Source organism: Myxine glutinosa, chromosome 1 (assembly GCF_964187855.1).
Source record: "Myxine glutinosa chromosome 1, kmMyxGlut1.1, whole genome shotgun sequence".
Taxonomy (NCBI): Eukaryota; Metazoa; Chordata; class Myxini; order Myxiniformes; family Myxinidae; genus Myxine; species Myxine glutinosa.
Window position 1 is genome coordinate 401,264,291 of NC_136261.1, and position 15,083 is coordinate 401,279,373.

A 15,083-nucleotide genomic window follows, 5' to 3' on the forward strand; every position below is an offset into this window, starting at 1 on the left:
TAGCGTGTTATAGGTGATTGTAGCATGCCCATTATCTTATTGTTTCACAATAAAGGTGCACAATTCTTCTGCACTTTACCTTCTTTATTCTGTGCAGGGCATTTTGAGTGCAAACTGTCCTCAAGTATCAAATGCAAAGCAGCACGTTCAGTCCCAACTCCATCAGCTGCAGAAGGAAGTGATTGACACACAGGTAAGAAGCACAAAGGCCACCCCTGCCCGTTTCCACACTTGCCATCCTACTATCTAAGCGCAGGACCATTTTATTCCAGCACCAGGCAGGTTAATTTTTTTCCATTCCAACATAATAGAGATGTGAAAGTCCTCTTCTTGAAGTGCTTTGTAGTTGTTGCTTAACTATGCTCATTGATAAGTGCGGTTATGGTGAGGGTTAGGCATATATATATATATATATATATATATATATATATATATATATATATATATATATATATATATATATATATATTGTTGCAGATCTCGAGCTCGTCGACGTACTGAGGGGGGGTGGGGGTGGGTTAAGCCCTGCTCCCCCTCGAGCTTCGAGTCCGCGAGGCCGCCCCCACGCTATACTCGTGGTGGACGGATTGCTGGCCAATTCCAGCCGCCGAGCCCGCAGCTAACGCGTGGAAGGGTTAACGGTCACAACCCGAGTACCTTCGACACACGCAGCTGTGAGAACGGGGGCTGAACCTCGCACGAGTCACGCTGGTCTTTGACACCCGTGCCGTTGTGCTTTGCGTAACTCGTGCCATTGGCACTATGAACCTGATCGAGCGGTTTTAACTCGTGCAATGCTAGGCCAATGGTGAAAGGACGAAGACGGCCAGGTTGGAAACAAACCACAGGATTTATTCACAAATGTACAATAATCATAGAAAAAGGGACACAGTGGAGAACCTTAACAGCCCTACTTACGTTCCCGGACAAAGGCCCTCAGACTCGTTCGGGGAAGGGGAGGAAGAGGGGAACGCGCACAAAGCCCGGCCGCTTGGTGCAGTTCACCTGGACGGCTCGTTTGGCGATTCCCCCCCAAGGATGGTCGCGGCAGGGACGTCGATCACAGTCGTGCACGTAACGGGAATCCGAGGAGCGTATCCTGAAGTCAGCGAGGCAAAGCGCACATGCAGGGAGTCCAGGCAGAGTTCGTCAGGGCAGAGAGCGCGTTCAGAGTGCGAATCCAGAGAGAGAGTTTGGGGGTCTGGGCCGGGTTTTATAGCCCTCGGAGCCCCCACTAGAATGTTCCACGGGCCTCCACTGGCCGCCGGGGGTCAGGTGTCGCGACAGCCCCTTATTAGTCACTCCCTTTTAGCTCTCATTGGCCGCTGTTATTGACCACTCCCTTTAGCTCCCATTGGCCGCCGTTATTGGCCACTCCCTTTAGCTCCCATTGGCTGTTTGCTGCTTACCAGCCACGCACTCCAGCTCCTCCCTCGGGCCTGCTAGACTTGTCCTAGGCCCATGATATGGCATTCCAGGCTTCAATGAGGCCTACCCTTTCTCTACCTGCCTCAACGCATACTAACACTGGGAAGGAGACTATACTTCACATTTAATAAGAAATAACGAACTAAGCGAGGCTACATGTTGTGGTGCAACTAACTATAGGGGGGTTGCCTTTATTTACAAAAACCGCAACAATATACATATATATATATATATATATATATATATATATATATATATATATATATATATATATATATATATATATATATATTGTATACAATCAATCAAAGCTTGTGGAGGAGTGAGAACACATAACGGAATAAAAACAGCATGAATAGGTAATTGGGTCGGGGTAGGCTTCAGGAGAGTTAATGGGTGTAGAAAATATTATGTTGGTTGGATAAGCATATATAGATTTAGGTAGATCTGCATAGGTAGGTGCTTCATCTGTCGTGATGGGGAAACCTCACCTGTAATAAGTTCTGTCTAGCCCGGTTTGTTCGGATTAAGGTGTATCTTCATCCCCATTACGAGGAATGGGGCATGTTAAATAGTTCTAAGGATTATGCTAACTCCATTGTATGTGAAACCTCTGTGAACATTCCCATGTCCCTTATGGCAATACATCCCACACATTAGTTAGCCCCATTAGTGCACACATTAATTCATCCCCTGCCGCCACAATGACTGAACGGAAAGACAAGCAGGAAGTGGCCGCGCAGTAGTACACCATGGCAAGCAAACATCGCGCAGGCAGGCCGAGAGACATGCACAGAAGGACCCCGTAACACGAGCACCGATTAGAGAGCAGGACGATGAAGGACGTGCCACTCTGACTGGCCACCGACAAATGACGATCACCAAAGGCGCGAACATTCGGCCAGTTGGTGTGGAGGGCGCAAAGGAGGACACAAGGAGCGACGCAGCGGTTGGACGAGAGAATAGGTGACGTCAAGGCATGGGCGGTAAAACGACTGGCAAGCTGACATTTTGCCCTTCTTGTTCCTGGATCCATCCTGCCTGGACCTCTGTCTCGACCTTTCTTCTTGCCTTGTTATTCTGCCCTTGCCTCGCCCTGCTCGTTTGATCCCTTCATCTTCGACTCTCTCGCCATGAACGTTGGGTGCATCGGAGGGCCGTGCCAAATCTGAGGAGGACGTTGCACGGTTGTGGAGGTGGGTTGCACGCCCGCTCGCTCGATTCGCGTGGGAGGCCTTGTCGGGGCCTAGTGTACGGGGGTGCGTCGAGGCCTGTTTGGGCCGACACCGGAGCCGCGCCTGGACGACGTGAATGGACCTGACGACTGATCGAGCTAAGACGCACAAACACAAATACAACGATTTATTTTCTTCATCCTTCCATTGTTCTGTATTTGAACTAAGGTGTGGGGACGTCCCAACTTAGGATTTAGTTTTACCCTTGCGCCCTTTGTTATCGGGTCTGTTAATAAATATTCCTGTTTGTACATTTCACATACGTTTTTGGTTGATTTATTAATTTGCAGGCAAAGACATCGTCGGACCGACAGGTAAGCCGCGGCATTCTCCCCCAACCCCCTGCTCGTGTATGATCCGCCATTGAATTGGAAACGCCTCGTTAAGCTCGATTAGCCATCCGTGGCATACTCTCGGTGTTAACTGAGCCAGCCACAGGACAATATCATGGTTGAGGAGCTCTTTTGAAGCCATCGAGGGAGGAATGGGATTGAACTGACTGAAGAGGTTGGTTCCACGGGTAGGGGAAAAGAGGACCAAATGAGTGGAGGTGAGCAGTTGGTCTGAATTTTTGGAGTCTCACCAGAAGAGAATTACTGGCAGGCCTCATGCACCCGACAGAATCCTTGGTGGGGCAAAGCACAAAACGGGCAGATGGTAGGAGAAAGAGAAACTGCATACCTGTCTGCGATGGGAAAGTTATAGGTTCAGAGGCTCAGTTTCATTGCAGGAGAGATCACTTGACTTCCACGACGTCAAGGTGTGAGGTAGGGGTGCCACTCCAAAGGGAATAGCAGTACTTTATGCTGTGGAAAAAGGCCTGGAAAGTAGTTAAATGTTCGGATGTGCCACGGAAAGACTTTGCATGATGAAGGAGGCCCAGTCGGTGGCTGACTTTCAAGGACAATTTCGATATGTGGTTTGCCGAAGAAATATCATGGCTGATAGTGAGGCACAAAAGTTTGAGTGACTGAACTTCTTCAAGAAGATTGTTGAGGAAGGTGGTCGGAGGATTCACCAGATAGTCCTTTCAGAGAGAGAGAGTGAAATTGTGAGATTTGTCAGGAATGAAGGGCATCTTCCAAGTTTTTTACCAGCTTGTAATATTTGTCATGGTCTGAAGAGCCCATTTCACATAATCGATCTCAAGAGGCTGCTCCCTGCATATCGGAAATATGAGGGATGTTCCAGGGAGTCAGAAAGATCGATGATTAAGATTAGCAATGGTCTGCATTTGTGAGTGATTTGTGTCAGCAGCTCCTCAATGCAACACTGCCGTGCGGCACTCCAGCCTTGACAGGGAGAGGAGATGAAAGGATCCCGTTGAGAGCCACACGTTGCTTATGAGAGTAGGGGAAGTCAGTAAGCCATGTGTGGAGTTGGCTCTGGATGCCATTGGCAGGGATGACGTATCCCAGGGTTATGCAAGTCTTGGAATCTCCGCTGGTTCTCAAACGTTGCGTGTTCTACATTGGTTAAAGCGTCATCCTGTTACCCCTTATATAATAATCATTAGAGTGTGCCAAAAGCGTTTACATATTATTGACAGACTTTATCAATACCTGGTGACGTCAAGGCACAGGCGGTAAAACGACTGGCTCGGGGTAGGCTTGTTGAGGAAGATAGGACCATTGGGAGATAGAGCCAAAAACGATACATAGCAGGATGTCTCAAAAAGTTGCAAACGGATTTGGACAAAACGTGGTGGACAGGTTGTGTATGTGACGAGGACTAATCGATTCGATGTTGGTGAAGATCTGAATATGGATTCGGATACGAGAATTATTTAATTTTCAAGCGATTCTTCACCATTGAAAGATCTTGTGAAAAGTGATATATAACATGATATTAAAAAAAGTTATGGACGAGTTATGAATAAACTTGGTGGAAGAGTTGGTTTGGTGACAAGAACAAGCCGATTCAATCTTGGTTCAGGTCCGAATCCAGGTCTGGCCTATCAGTGGGATAGAAAACGTAAACTGTTCAGCCTGGTGGAGGCATGCGCTCTTCCGAGTGCCCTTCTAGTTTGTAATGAGTTTTCACCTCTTGTGATTTTTTTTTTTTACGTTTGATCATTAATTGCTGTCCTTAAAATGTAAACAAGTTAAAATCCATCTCTACTAGTCTGAACTTCGTAAAAGTATAAATTTTTTTTATTGGAATCCTGAATCCCAAGAAGCTTTACAGATAAATGTCCACATCTATTTCACTGTGTCCTTCTAAACCCGCGCAAGGAATTGATATCTAAAGGCGCCCCTGACCCCTTTCATCGAAAACTCATTGCTCTCCTTGTTAATTATTTTACATTTTCCCTCAAAGTTTATTCTTTATTTTTGACTAAAATCAAACAATAATTCCTCCCAGCACGTAGGCAAAGGGACTAATGACCGGTTGGAGGCGAAGCGACGGACGTTGTGCCAATATGTGGATGAAGCTGTGGATCTGATGAAGAGGCGAGTCGACAAAATGCAAAAGAGGAGGCTTTTTCTGCTTGAGAAGCAGATCGAGAAGATGCAGCAAAACATGGAGTATCTCCGTAAAGTAGAATCCTCACTGCAAACATCACTGCAGAAGCTGGAGGCCATTTCCTTTCTGGGGGTGAGTTTTCAAATGTTGTAATGTTTAATTGAAATGGTTCAAGAAAGCTGTATCAAGTCTGTTTAATCCTGTACGTTCATGCGTTGAGAGCCTCTTGCAGGTGAATGTCGAGGACAATGCTTTGTACAGTGAATTTAACGTATGATGTACTTTACAATTTTTTTTATACAAGATCTCTCATGGAAGAGCTAGGACACAGAACACATCAGAACACAACATAACAAAGGGAACAGCAGGAGGAAGGGGAAACACCAATACCAAGGCGGAGGGAGAAAGTAGACGGAAGCGGACAAATACGGGACGCAAGTAACGATGAGGGTTAAGGGAAAACGCAAGGGGTGCACAAAATGGATACATAAGCAAAATTTTGAGAGATGTGGTGAGGTTTAATGGACATAGAAAAGATCATGGCTTTGGATGGGGGATGACTTGAGATGGTGCTGAACAGCTGTCTTGAAGACCTGGAGGAAAGAATTGGATTAAAGAGAGTGTGTAAGGCAGTTCCACAGGCAGGAAAAGAGAGGAATAAATGAGTGGAGGTGACCTTGATTGACTCCTGGCGGAGGAGTCAAACTGTGCATCAATAACCTCCCAAACCCCAAGAGTAACTCCGGCTGCGACTTCTATTCCCCTCTGCTCACAACTCCTGTTTGTCTGTGTGTTGTACCATCCTCCGAACTTTGATGACTACATCTACATCTCTCTCAGACAACATGCACCAACTTTTAACCACTCATCCCAACTCTCTCTCCCATATGTGGTGATTTCAATTGTCACCATGGCTGATTGTTGTTACCTCTCTCAACAGCCATGGCACTTCTGCAAAGGACTTATTTGACTCCATAGGACTGACTAGATCTGTAAACTTCCCACCTGGAATTCTGTGAGTGGCAAGTCCTCCCTTCTGGATTTAGTTATGACCAACTTCCCCACCCTCCCCCAACCCCTCCACCCATCCCCCAATGTATCTTGCTCTCCCTCTGCCCCAATTGGTTCATCTGATCATGTGCTTGTTAAGGTCAACAATCAACATCTCTGGCCATTCTCGGAGAACAGCCTCAGAGCCGAGGAGTCTGGCATTTCACTCAGGCCGACTGGCACGGTCTGTAAGCAGCCATCAATCATCTGGACTGGTCTCCTATATCTACCATGCCTGATATTAATTCAGGCTGGGAATTCTTCCACGGAAACCTGCTCTCCTTTATGCACAGATTAATCCCATCTCATCTTCAGTTATCATACCCATTACCCATCCCAACGATGGTACACTAAATCTTGTGGTGGGGCAGTTGCCTTGAAACAACTTCCATTCTCCTCCTGGAAGGCGAATCAGATCATTCCACAAAGCCTGTAACAAGTGTGTGTCCACTCTCAGAAGAGCCAGAAAACAACATCTGTCCAACCTCAAGAATGAACTTTCAAACTTGTCTCCCTCCTCTAAAACCTGGTGGCGCTTCGTTAAGTTTGTTTCCGGTGTATTATGGGCCCTTCCGGCCCCTTCCATCCCTACCCTCTCTTCAAATGGCACCACAGCCGACTCCGCTCATGAGAAGGCCGAATGCCTCTATTCTGTGTTTGTTTCCAAATATTGTGTCCCTAACCCATTTTATCTGTACACACCCTTCCTAGTCACACCCAACTGCTCCTGGACTTTGTGTATTTTGCATTTGAGAATGTGTAGAGGGTTCTGGCAATCCTAGACTGATTCTGCAACTAGACCTGATGGCATCAGATCACGTGTCCTAAAAACCCGCTCTGCTGCTCTTGCACTTCCGCTCTCTGCTATTTTCACATTGCCATTTGTCCTCGATCATCTTCTATCTGCTTGGAAGTCAGCCAACATCAATATATTATATAAAATATGAAAAAAGGATCGCTTTAACTACAGACCGATTGGCCTACTTCCATTCATCAGCAAGGTTATGGAATCCATCAAAGGAGGCATAAAATAATTTCTTTGCTCCAATAACCTCTTCTCAGATCATCAATTAGGATTCATACCATGTCACTCGACATTGTACATGCTGCTTCTACTCTCCCAACAATGTAAGGAGGCTTTCAATGTCAGACACGAGATCAGGGCCATTTCTCCAGACATATATCGAGCTTTCGATACAGTCTGTCATCCCGCCTTGCTCTCCAAACTCTGCCGATGGCCTCCATGGCCAACTCCACTCTTGAATTACTGACTTCCTCCATTTTGGTAGCCAATGTGTGGCTCTCAATGGAACCCTTTCTTCTCCTCTCCCTGTCGAGACTGGAGTACCCAAGGCAGTGTTCTTGGCTCCATCCAATCCTAATCTTCATCAATGATCTCACTGACTCTCTGTAACATCCTCTTTATCTATTTACCGATGACACAATTCTCTCCCTCATCCTTCAAACCGATAGGCAGAAGCCTCTTCCTTCTCTTCAGACCTTGACAAAATCACAAGCTCGTCAAATACTTGGAACATGTATTTTAATCCAGAGAAATCACACATACTCACTCTCTCTCTCTCTCGCCCCCTGCTGGGATGTTGTGAGTTGGGTGTGGCATCATGGCGGCAGTGTACGTGCGTGTGTAGTTCGTTTTTGTGTTTCTGTGTTTTGTTCGTTTATCGTCTTCCTCTTTTCTAGTATTCTCTGTTCTCCCTTTTCCCTTCTCCTCCTTTTCCCTCCAGCCCCCCCCCCCTCAACCTTCGTTTTTGTTTCCCTCCTTATCTTTGTTATTTGTGTTGATTCGTCGTGTTTGTTCTCCCTTGTTCTTTTACCTTCCCCATTCCTTTTCAAGATGAGAGAGACAGAGAGCCCACAACGTGTGGTTTAGACGAGAGAGGCAGCATTAATCGTTTCATAGAAAGAAAGGTGTGTCGAGTGACTTTTCGAGGGCCCCCTTTGGTGCCTGGAAATGACGTCATACAGCGCCTGGAGATGGAATAGGAAAGCAGCGGTGTACAATAGGCAAGATGGCGGTAAGTTTATCTTATGTTAACCTGTTGCCGTGTACGTCACTTTGTGAGATGTAGTGCCTGGAGATGTCCCACTTGTATCAATACTTGAAGCTCGTTCCATGGTTGTATCTCTTGCCTTGGTGACCATTTTATAAACCATAACAGCACATCCAATGGTTCATGTGCAAGGATCTGTACCATGTTCTGAGTTGACCTGTTTCAGCACTTGTAGTTTATGGAATTATTCGACAAGGTGAGCTGTGCTGTGCATTTGATATTGTTGCGAATATGGAATTTGGCCTCCATACCCGCTTGTAAATATTCCCCTATTTTCCCCAATACTCCCCAACTATCCCCAATCCCCCATTCCCTAGTCCCATTGTCTGTAAACAACAATCAGTAGAGCCGACCTTCCCCTTTTTCCCCCATTAAATGTCGTGCCCAGGTCCACCGCACCACACGTAGACCACTTTCGGACATCTTGCTAGTTATTCTTAGTCTATGTCAGTTAAGGCCTCGTTTCCATTAATTATGACTCTTCGTTGCACCAGAATGTGATTATATGGCACCAGTAGTGAGTTTAGGACCTTTCCCATACCTCCTCCCATCTTCTTCCCCGTCTACAACAACAGAGGGGCACGGCGCTGCGCGGGGGGGAGTGTGCGTCCTCCCACCGGCTCGGTTAGCCGCCATCGACAATGCGCTCCAGACAACGCGCTCCAGACCATGCGCTCCACGGGGTTACCACAAAGGGGCTCCTTGTCAGCTCCTCGTCAAGGGCGGAGCCGGTAACCCCCCCGCACGCACCCAATGAGAAGCAACGTGCCGATTCCACGAGGCGGAGCTAACGAGCCGAGGGCGTGTCACTCCCCGCCGGATATACGCGGCCCCGCGCCGGATGTGACGTCAGATGCGCCCCCAGCTTGAGACGAAAAGACGCCACCTCGAGCGCTGTGCAACCTTCCGCATCTCTGGACCGGACCGGGTCGATCCTGCCCTGAGCCCAGGTGCACCTGGAGCCATCGACAACCGCTTTCCTGCCATCAACCCCCGTGTGAGTCAGCCTTGTCCCGTTTACCTGTCGTCTGTTGGGGTTAATATAAGGTTGTGTTTAAGTGCCTATCTTCCTTTGCTGTCCCTCTCGTCCCTGTAATCTGACCTTCCGTAACGAATATAATCTCCTCCGGAGGTCTTGAGAACTGAACCCTTGGAGTCGTGTCATTTGAAACCCAGCCGTGTGTCTGTTCCTTCATTGACCTAGCATCGCGCGACTAGTCAACGTTCGGGTATAATATCGAGTATAATCTTGTGCAGACGTGGTCATCCCAAAACCGCTCGGTGAATAACATCCAAGCCACGTCTGTAACAATTGGTGTCGAGGAGTGGAATTCGAACCCGGGACTAAATTTATTAGGCCCAAATTTGTAACAAGTAGAATCGATTCGGAGCGCGTTTCCCGCGCGAAATTATAACGGCGAAATTTGAATTTGTTTTACGAAAATAAAAAAAAAACCGAATTTTGAAAGTCGCGCTATGGCGGATCAAGACAGCTGGGGTCCGGTAAAGGAGAGTGAGGTAGGGTCGATCCAGGACCAAATTGAGGGACAAGAGGAGAGCGAAGCAGTGAGGGCGGCAGGTTCGCAAAATAGCGCCGTCACGCACGAAGTAGCGGGCGCGCAAAATGGCGCCTCGCAAGAGCGCGTGGTAGCCGAGGCCGCTGTATCAACGGGCTTTAACATGCAGCCGATTGACATGCAGGCCCTCATTGCGCAGTTACAGGCAGCTGTACAGATGAGTATGGAGAGCCAAATTGAGCGATTGGGTGAGCGGTTGGGGAACCGGATGGATGCTCAGGGTGAGCGATTGGAGGACCAAATGGGGGTAATGGGGAACCGGATGGATGCTCAGGGTGAGCGATTGGAGGGCAAAATAGGGGTAATGAGGGACGAAGCGAGGGGTACCGGTGAGGGATTAGACAAGAAATTAGAGGGGTTAGACAATGGGATAGAAGGGGTGAAACATGGGTTAATGGGGGTAGAAAACAGAATGGCCGCTCAAGAGAATCAGATAGAGGGAGTGAAACATGGGTTAACGGGGGTAGAAAACAGAATGGCCGCTCAAGAGAATCAAATGGAAGGGATGCAAAAAGGGTTAGAGGGGTTAGAAAACACCATGGAAGGCAAATTGAGGGACATGAGGGACCAAGCGGAAAGGGAAGTTAACCAAATGGGGCAGCAGATAGAGGGGGTCAGAATGGGGGTAGAAACCAAACTGGATGCTCACAGGGAGGAAATGGAGCAGATGAGGGTGGCATCTGGGCAGGAGATGCAAGTGATGGGAGAAGAGATCAGAAGAGGTGTGAGTGAGGAGGTCGGAGGAGTGCGCGAGGAGGTGAGGCACTGTAAGGAGCGCATGGAGAAGGAGGTGAGAAAGGGGACTGTAAAATTGCAAGGGGGTATAGAGGAGTTGACGCTGGGAGTAGAACAACTGACAGTGGGACAAAAGGAGTTGGGGGACCAGGTAAAGAAGAACACAGCGGTAATAGAGGGTTTAAAATCGACACAGAAGGAGATAAAAAAGGACGTAGGGGTAATTAAAAAAGAGTGTCAGACGGTACATGAGAACCTGACGAGGAAAATGGACAAGGTGGTAGAGGTGATGGAGGTTAAAGAGCGGGAGGTGCGGGAGCACATAGAAAAAAATAAAGTGGAGTTAGAGGAAGAACTTAAAGGGGCGCACGAAGAGATGAAGGAAATGAAGCAAAAATTAGAAGAAGTGGAAGAAGGGGTGAGCGAAATTAAGAAGCGACGGAGAGAGGATAAGAAAGAGATAAAGGAGGAAGTAAAAGAATTGGTCCAAAGTCTGTGTTCGGATCGTGATGATGTGCTCATTAACCGGATGAGGGATTCGCAGGTGATGGAGGAGAAGCGAAGAGAAAGAGAACCCGGTGTAAGTGGTGACCAATATGGTCGTGCGTATGATGCGCCAGGTGATTTAATAAGCTTGGGGGTCGAGATAGACCCGGATGTTCGTGAGAGGCCACGAGTGAGGTGTATGGCTGGTCCGGAGGGTATGGAACGAGAGGTGCGAGGTGTGGGTGAGCAAGGTTGTGGTGGTATGGAATGGGTAGCGGGTTGCGGGGGTGTGACCCATGCATCGACACCAACAGGGGTAGTTGTTGGAGGGACCGGGGAGGCACGAGAGCCCCTTGGGGGTAATGTACTGTGGGGGCCCGACCGGTTCGGCCCTGCGCTGACCCCGCAAGGGGCGACGCACGGGGTCCGGCCGGCGGGCAACGACTCGCATTCGAGGTGGTCCCACAAGGTCCCACTCGCGCCGTATGACGGCAAGAGTGATCTACGCGCGTACCTGGCGCAGTTCGACTGTGTGTGTAAGGGTAACGGTTGGGGTGAGGACGAAGGTGGAGTACACCTGGTGGCCGCATTGCGCGGCGCGGCGGCGGAGGTGCTGACGGCATTACCAGCGGGTGCTCTCACCCTGCCAGCCCTCCGCGACGCCCTAATTAATCGATTTGGAATAGAACAGCAGAGCGAGCTTGTTAAAGCTCAGCTCGCGCTGCGAAAGCGCAAGCCCCAGGAAGCCATCGGGGAACTTGCCCACGACATTCGCCGCGCAGTGGGGATCGCACATGCTAGCATGGCAGCGGATTCCCGGGAAAGCCTGGCGCTGGACCATTTTATCCAGGCCCTCCCGGACATTGAGCTCCGGCAACAGCTCGCCATGTGGCGCCCGCAGACTCTGAGCCAGGCGGCTGACGCTGCGGCCCGTTGGGAAGCAGCGAGGCCCCTGGCCCGGGGGGGCGAGCGTCTCGCAATGGCGGTCCGCCAGGTGGGACCCCCGATGGAGGGCGGACCCCTTAGGGGGCCCGCCCACGACGTGGGTCCTGACCTGGCGGGCATGGTCCGGAGGCTGGTGGACCAGCGCCTGGCAGGACCTGGACCATGGCAGGCGGCCCCGGAGGTGGCCCGCGGTGGACCACGAGCGGGTAATCCAATTCGGACCTACAGGGGGGGGAATTTGGAATTCCGGAGGCAAGCACCTTATCAGGTGAGGTGCTATACCTGCAACCGCCCGGGTCACCTGGCGCGGCACTGTCGAAACGCGCGCCGGGATGATCCCCGGCAGTTGAGGTCCTCAACTCCGCCCAGGGGGGAGCGGGTTAGCCGACCCCAGACACCCCCCCGCCAGACCCCGGGAAACTAGAAGGTGTCGGGCACGTAGGGCGGTGTTCGGCAGTAGAGGATGGAGGAGAGCCCTCATTGACGCGACAGGTCATTTATTGTGGCCAAATTGGAACCGGTAGCCTGACAATTAGATGCAAAATTGCCGGCGTAGGGGTAGACGCCGTAGTGGACACAGGAGCTAGCGCCACGATCATCAGCCCTGTGGTCCTTGATTCGAGCGCAGGTGGCTGGGATAAGATCCAGCGCCTGCAAAATTATAGTTTGCAGCTTGCTACCGGGGTAACGGCCCCGATCATAGGGCGTGGTTCTGTGACCCTCAAGTTAGGGTCGGTAAGGAGGGAGATAGATGTTTGGGTGGCGGAGGTGTGCGACCCATGTTTAATAGGGTTGGACCTGTTGACTGCCAGCGGTTGTAAAATCGACTTGTGCCGGGGGATCCTGCAGGTGGGAGTAGAAGAGCTGCCGTTAGGGGGAGTGAGCACGGCCGAGAGAGCGGAGCTGGAGGCTTCCGAGGCCGTGACCATCCCCCCAAGGGCCGAGGCGATAGTGCCGGCCCGGTGGGCAGCTCGCCCAACATGGCAGGAGTCCTGCGGCCTGGTCGAACCGGTGGCAGCGCAGTCCATACCGGGTTTAATCGTGGGCCGCACCCTTGTAAAAACGGACGGACCGGTAGTGGCCGTCCGAGTAATAAATATGAGTACAGAACCACGCACTATAGTAAGGGGCACGAGGGTAGCTGGCTGCACCCCCGTTGAGGAAGTCGCGACAGTGAGGGGCGAGAACGTCCAGCCGAGCCGACCCCGGGGGGAGCCTTCAATAACAAGTAGGAATTGGCCCGATCCCATTTGCGAGATGGTAAATCGTAGCAGCGTAGAGTTGGGAGGTACCCAGAGGGAGGCCTTACACAAACTGGTTGGGTCCCATTTGGACCTCTTCTCCCTGTCCACCGAGGATATTGGACGTACGGGCCTGGTGAAACATCAGATCCACACCGGTGAGGCCCGGCCTATTCGTCAGGCCGCCCGACGGCTCCCTTGGAGCAAGAGGGCGGAAGCTGACGAGCAGGTTGAAAAAATGCTCGACGCAGGTGTGATCGAGCCCTCGGGAAGTCCTTGGATGTCACCTGTTGTGCTGGTCAAAAAGAAGGATGGGACCACGCGGTTCTGCGTGGACTATCGCCAGCTAAACAACGTGACACTCAAGGACTCATATCCCCTGCCAAGGATTGATGACACCCTCGATGCCGTTGCGGGCTCAAATTGGTTCACAACTTTGGACCTCAAGAGTGGGTATTGGCAGGTGGAGATGGATAGGGCAGGGAAGGAGAAAACGGCATTTTCCACAGGTAAGGGACTGTATCAGTTTACTGTGATGCCGTTTGGTTTGTGTAACGCCCCCGCCACCTTTGAAAGATTGATGGAGCATGTACTAGGCGGCATGCCATGGCAGTCATGCCTGGTGTACCTGGATGACGTCCTGGTACATGCCCAAACGTTCCCCCAGGCAGTAGCTAATTTGGACCAGGTGTTCGGGTGCCTCAGACAGGCAGGGTTGAAGCTGAACCCGAGCAAGTGCACTTTGTTTGCAAGAGAGGTGGCCTATCTAGGTCACGTGATTGGCCGCGAGGGGGTAAAAACGGACCCAGACAAAATTAAAGCGGTAGAGGAGTGGCCCGCACCACGTACCATCAAAGAGGTGCGGGGATTTTTGGGACTCTGCTCCTACTACCGGCGCTTTGTGGCGAAATTTGCGGAGTTGGCCCGTCCCCTCCACCGGCTTACGGAGAAGGGGACGCGATTCAATTGGACACGGGAGTGCCACGAGGCCTTCCAAAAATTGAAGGGGTGTTTAACATCCGCACCCCTTCTAGCTTACCCCACTAGTGACGGGACATTTACCCTGGACACGGATGCGAGCCAGGAAGGATTGGGCGCAGTTTTGTCTCAGACACAGGAGGGCGTGGAGAGAGTGATTGGTTATTATAGTCGGGCCTTAAGTAGGCCCGAGAGAAATTATTGCGTCACTCGCAAAGAGTTATTGGCTATGCTGGCTGCCATGAACCATTTCCACCCGTACTTGTACGGGCGGAAATTTTTGGTTAGAACTGACCATTCCTCCTTGCAATGGCTCCTTCGGTTCAAGGAACCGGAGGGCCAAATTGCAAGGTGGTTGGAAAAGTTGCAGCAGTACGATTTTGATGTGGCCCATAGGGCCGGGAAGGCCCATGGTAATGCGGACGCACTCTCTCGGCGTCCTTGTCTGGGAGAAAACTGCAAATTTTGTGCGAGACACGAGGAGAGGGAACAATTGGGCGATTCGGACCCGACCCTCGTTGTCCGGGCAACCCGGGTGAGAGGGCCAATTTTGCCACTAACTGCAGATGAGGAATTCGGAACTTTGGCATGGAGCACGGCCCAGCAGGAGGATCCTGTCCTGGGGCCAGTGTTCAATTGGGTCAAACTGGGGCAAAGACCAAAGGGGGAAGAGGTCACCCCCCTCGGGGCACAAACAAAGGCATATTGGGCTCAGTGGCAGACCCTGGAATTGAAAGGCAACATCTTGTATCGCAAGTGGGTGGAGGTTCCCTCAGATCGAACTTCCTGGCTGGTGATAGTCCCTGACAAATTCAAGAACGTCATATTGCAACAGGTGCATGGTACCCGCTCCGGCGGCCATTTGGGCAG

General features: G+C 50.6%; 1 protein-coding gene across 2 annotated transcripts in view; it reads left to right on the forward strand.

The window, feature by feature from the left end:
* Positions 1 to 15,083, forward strand: part of LOC144889583 (E3 ubiquitin/ISG15 ligase TRIM25-like) — an 86,055-nt gene that overhangs the window by 27,146 nt on the left and 43,826 nt on the right. For both annotated transcript variants that reach the window (XM_078770370.1, XM_078770371.1), the window contains exons 3-4: positions 98 to 193; positions 5,028 to 5,261. In XM_078770370.1, the coding sequence (XP_078626496.1) occupies positions 98 to 193; positions 5,028 to 5,261 (330 nt within the window). The remainder of the gene's footprint in view (positions 1 to 97; positions 194 to 5,027; positions 5,262 to 15,083) is intronic.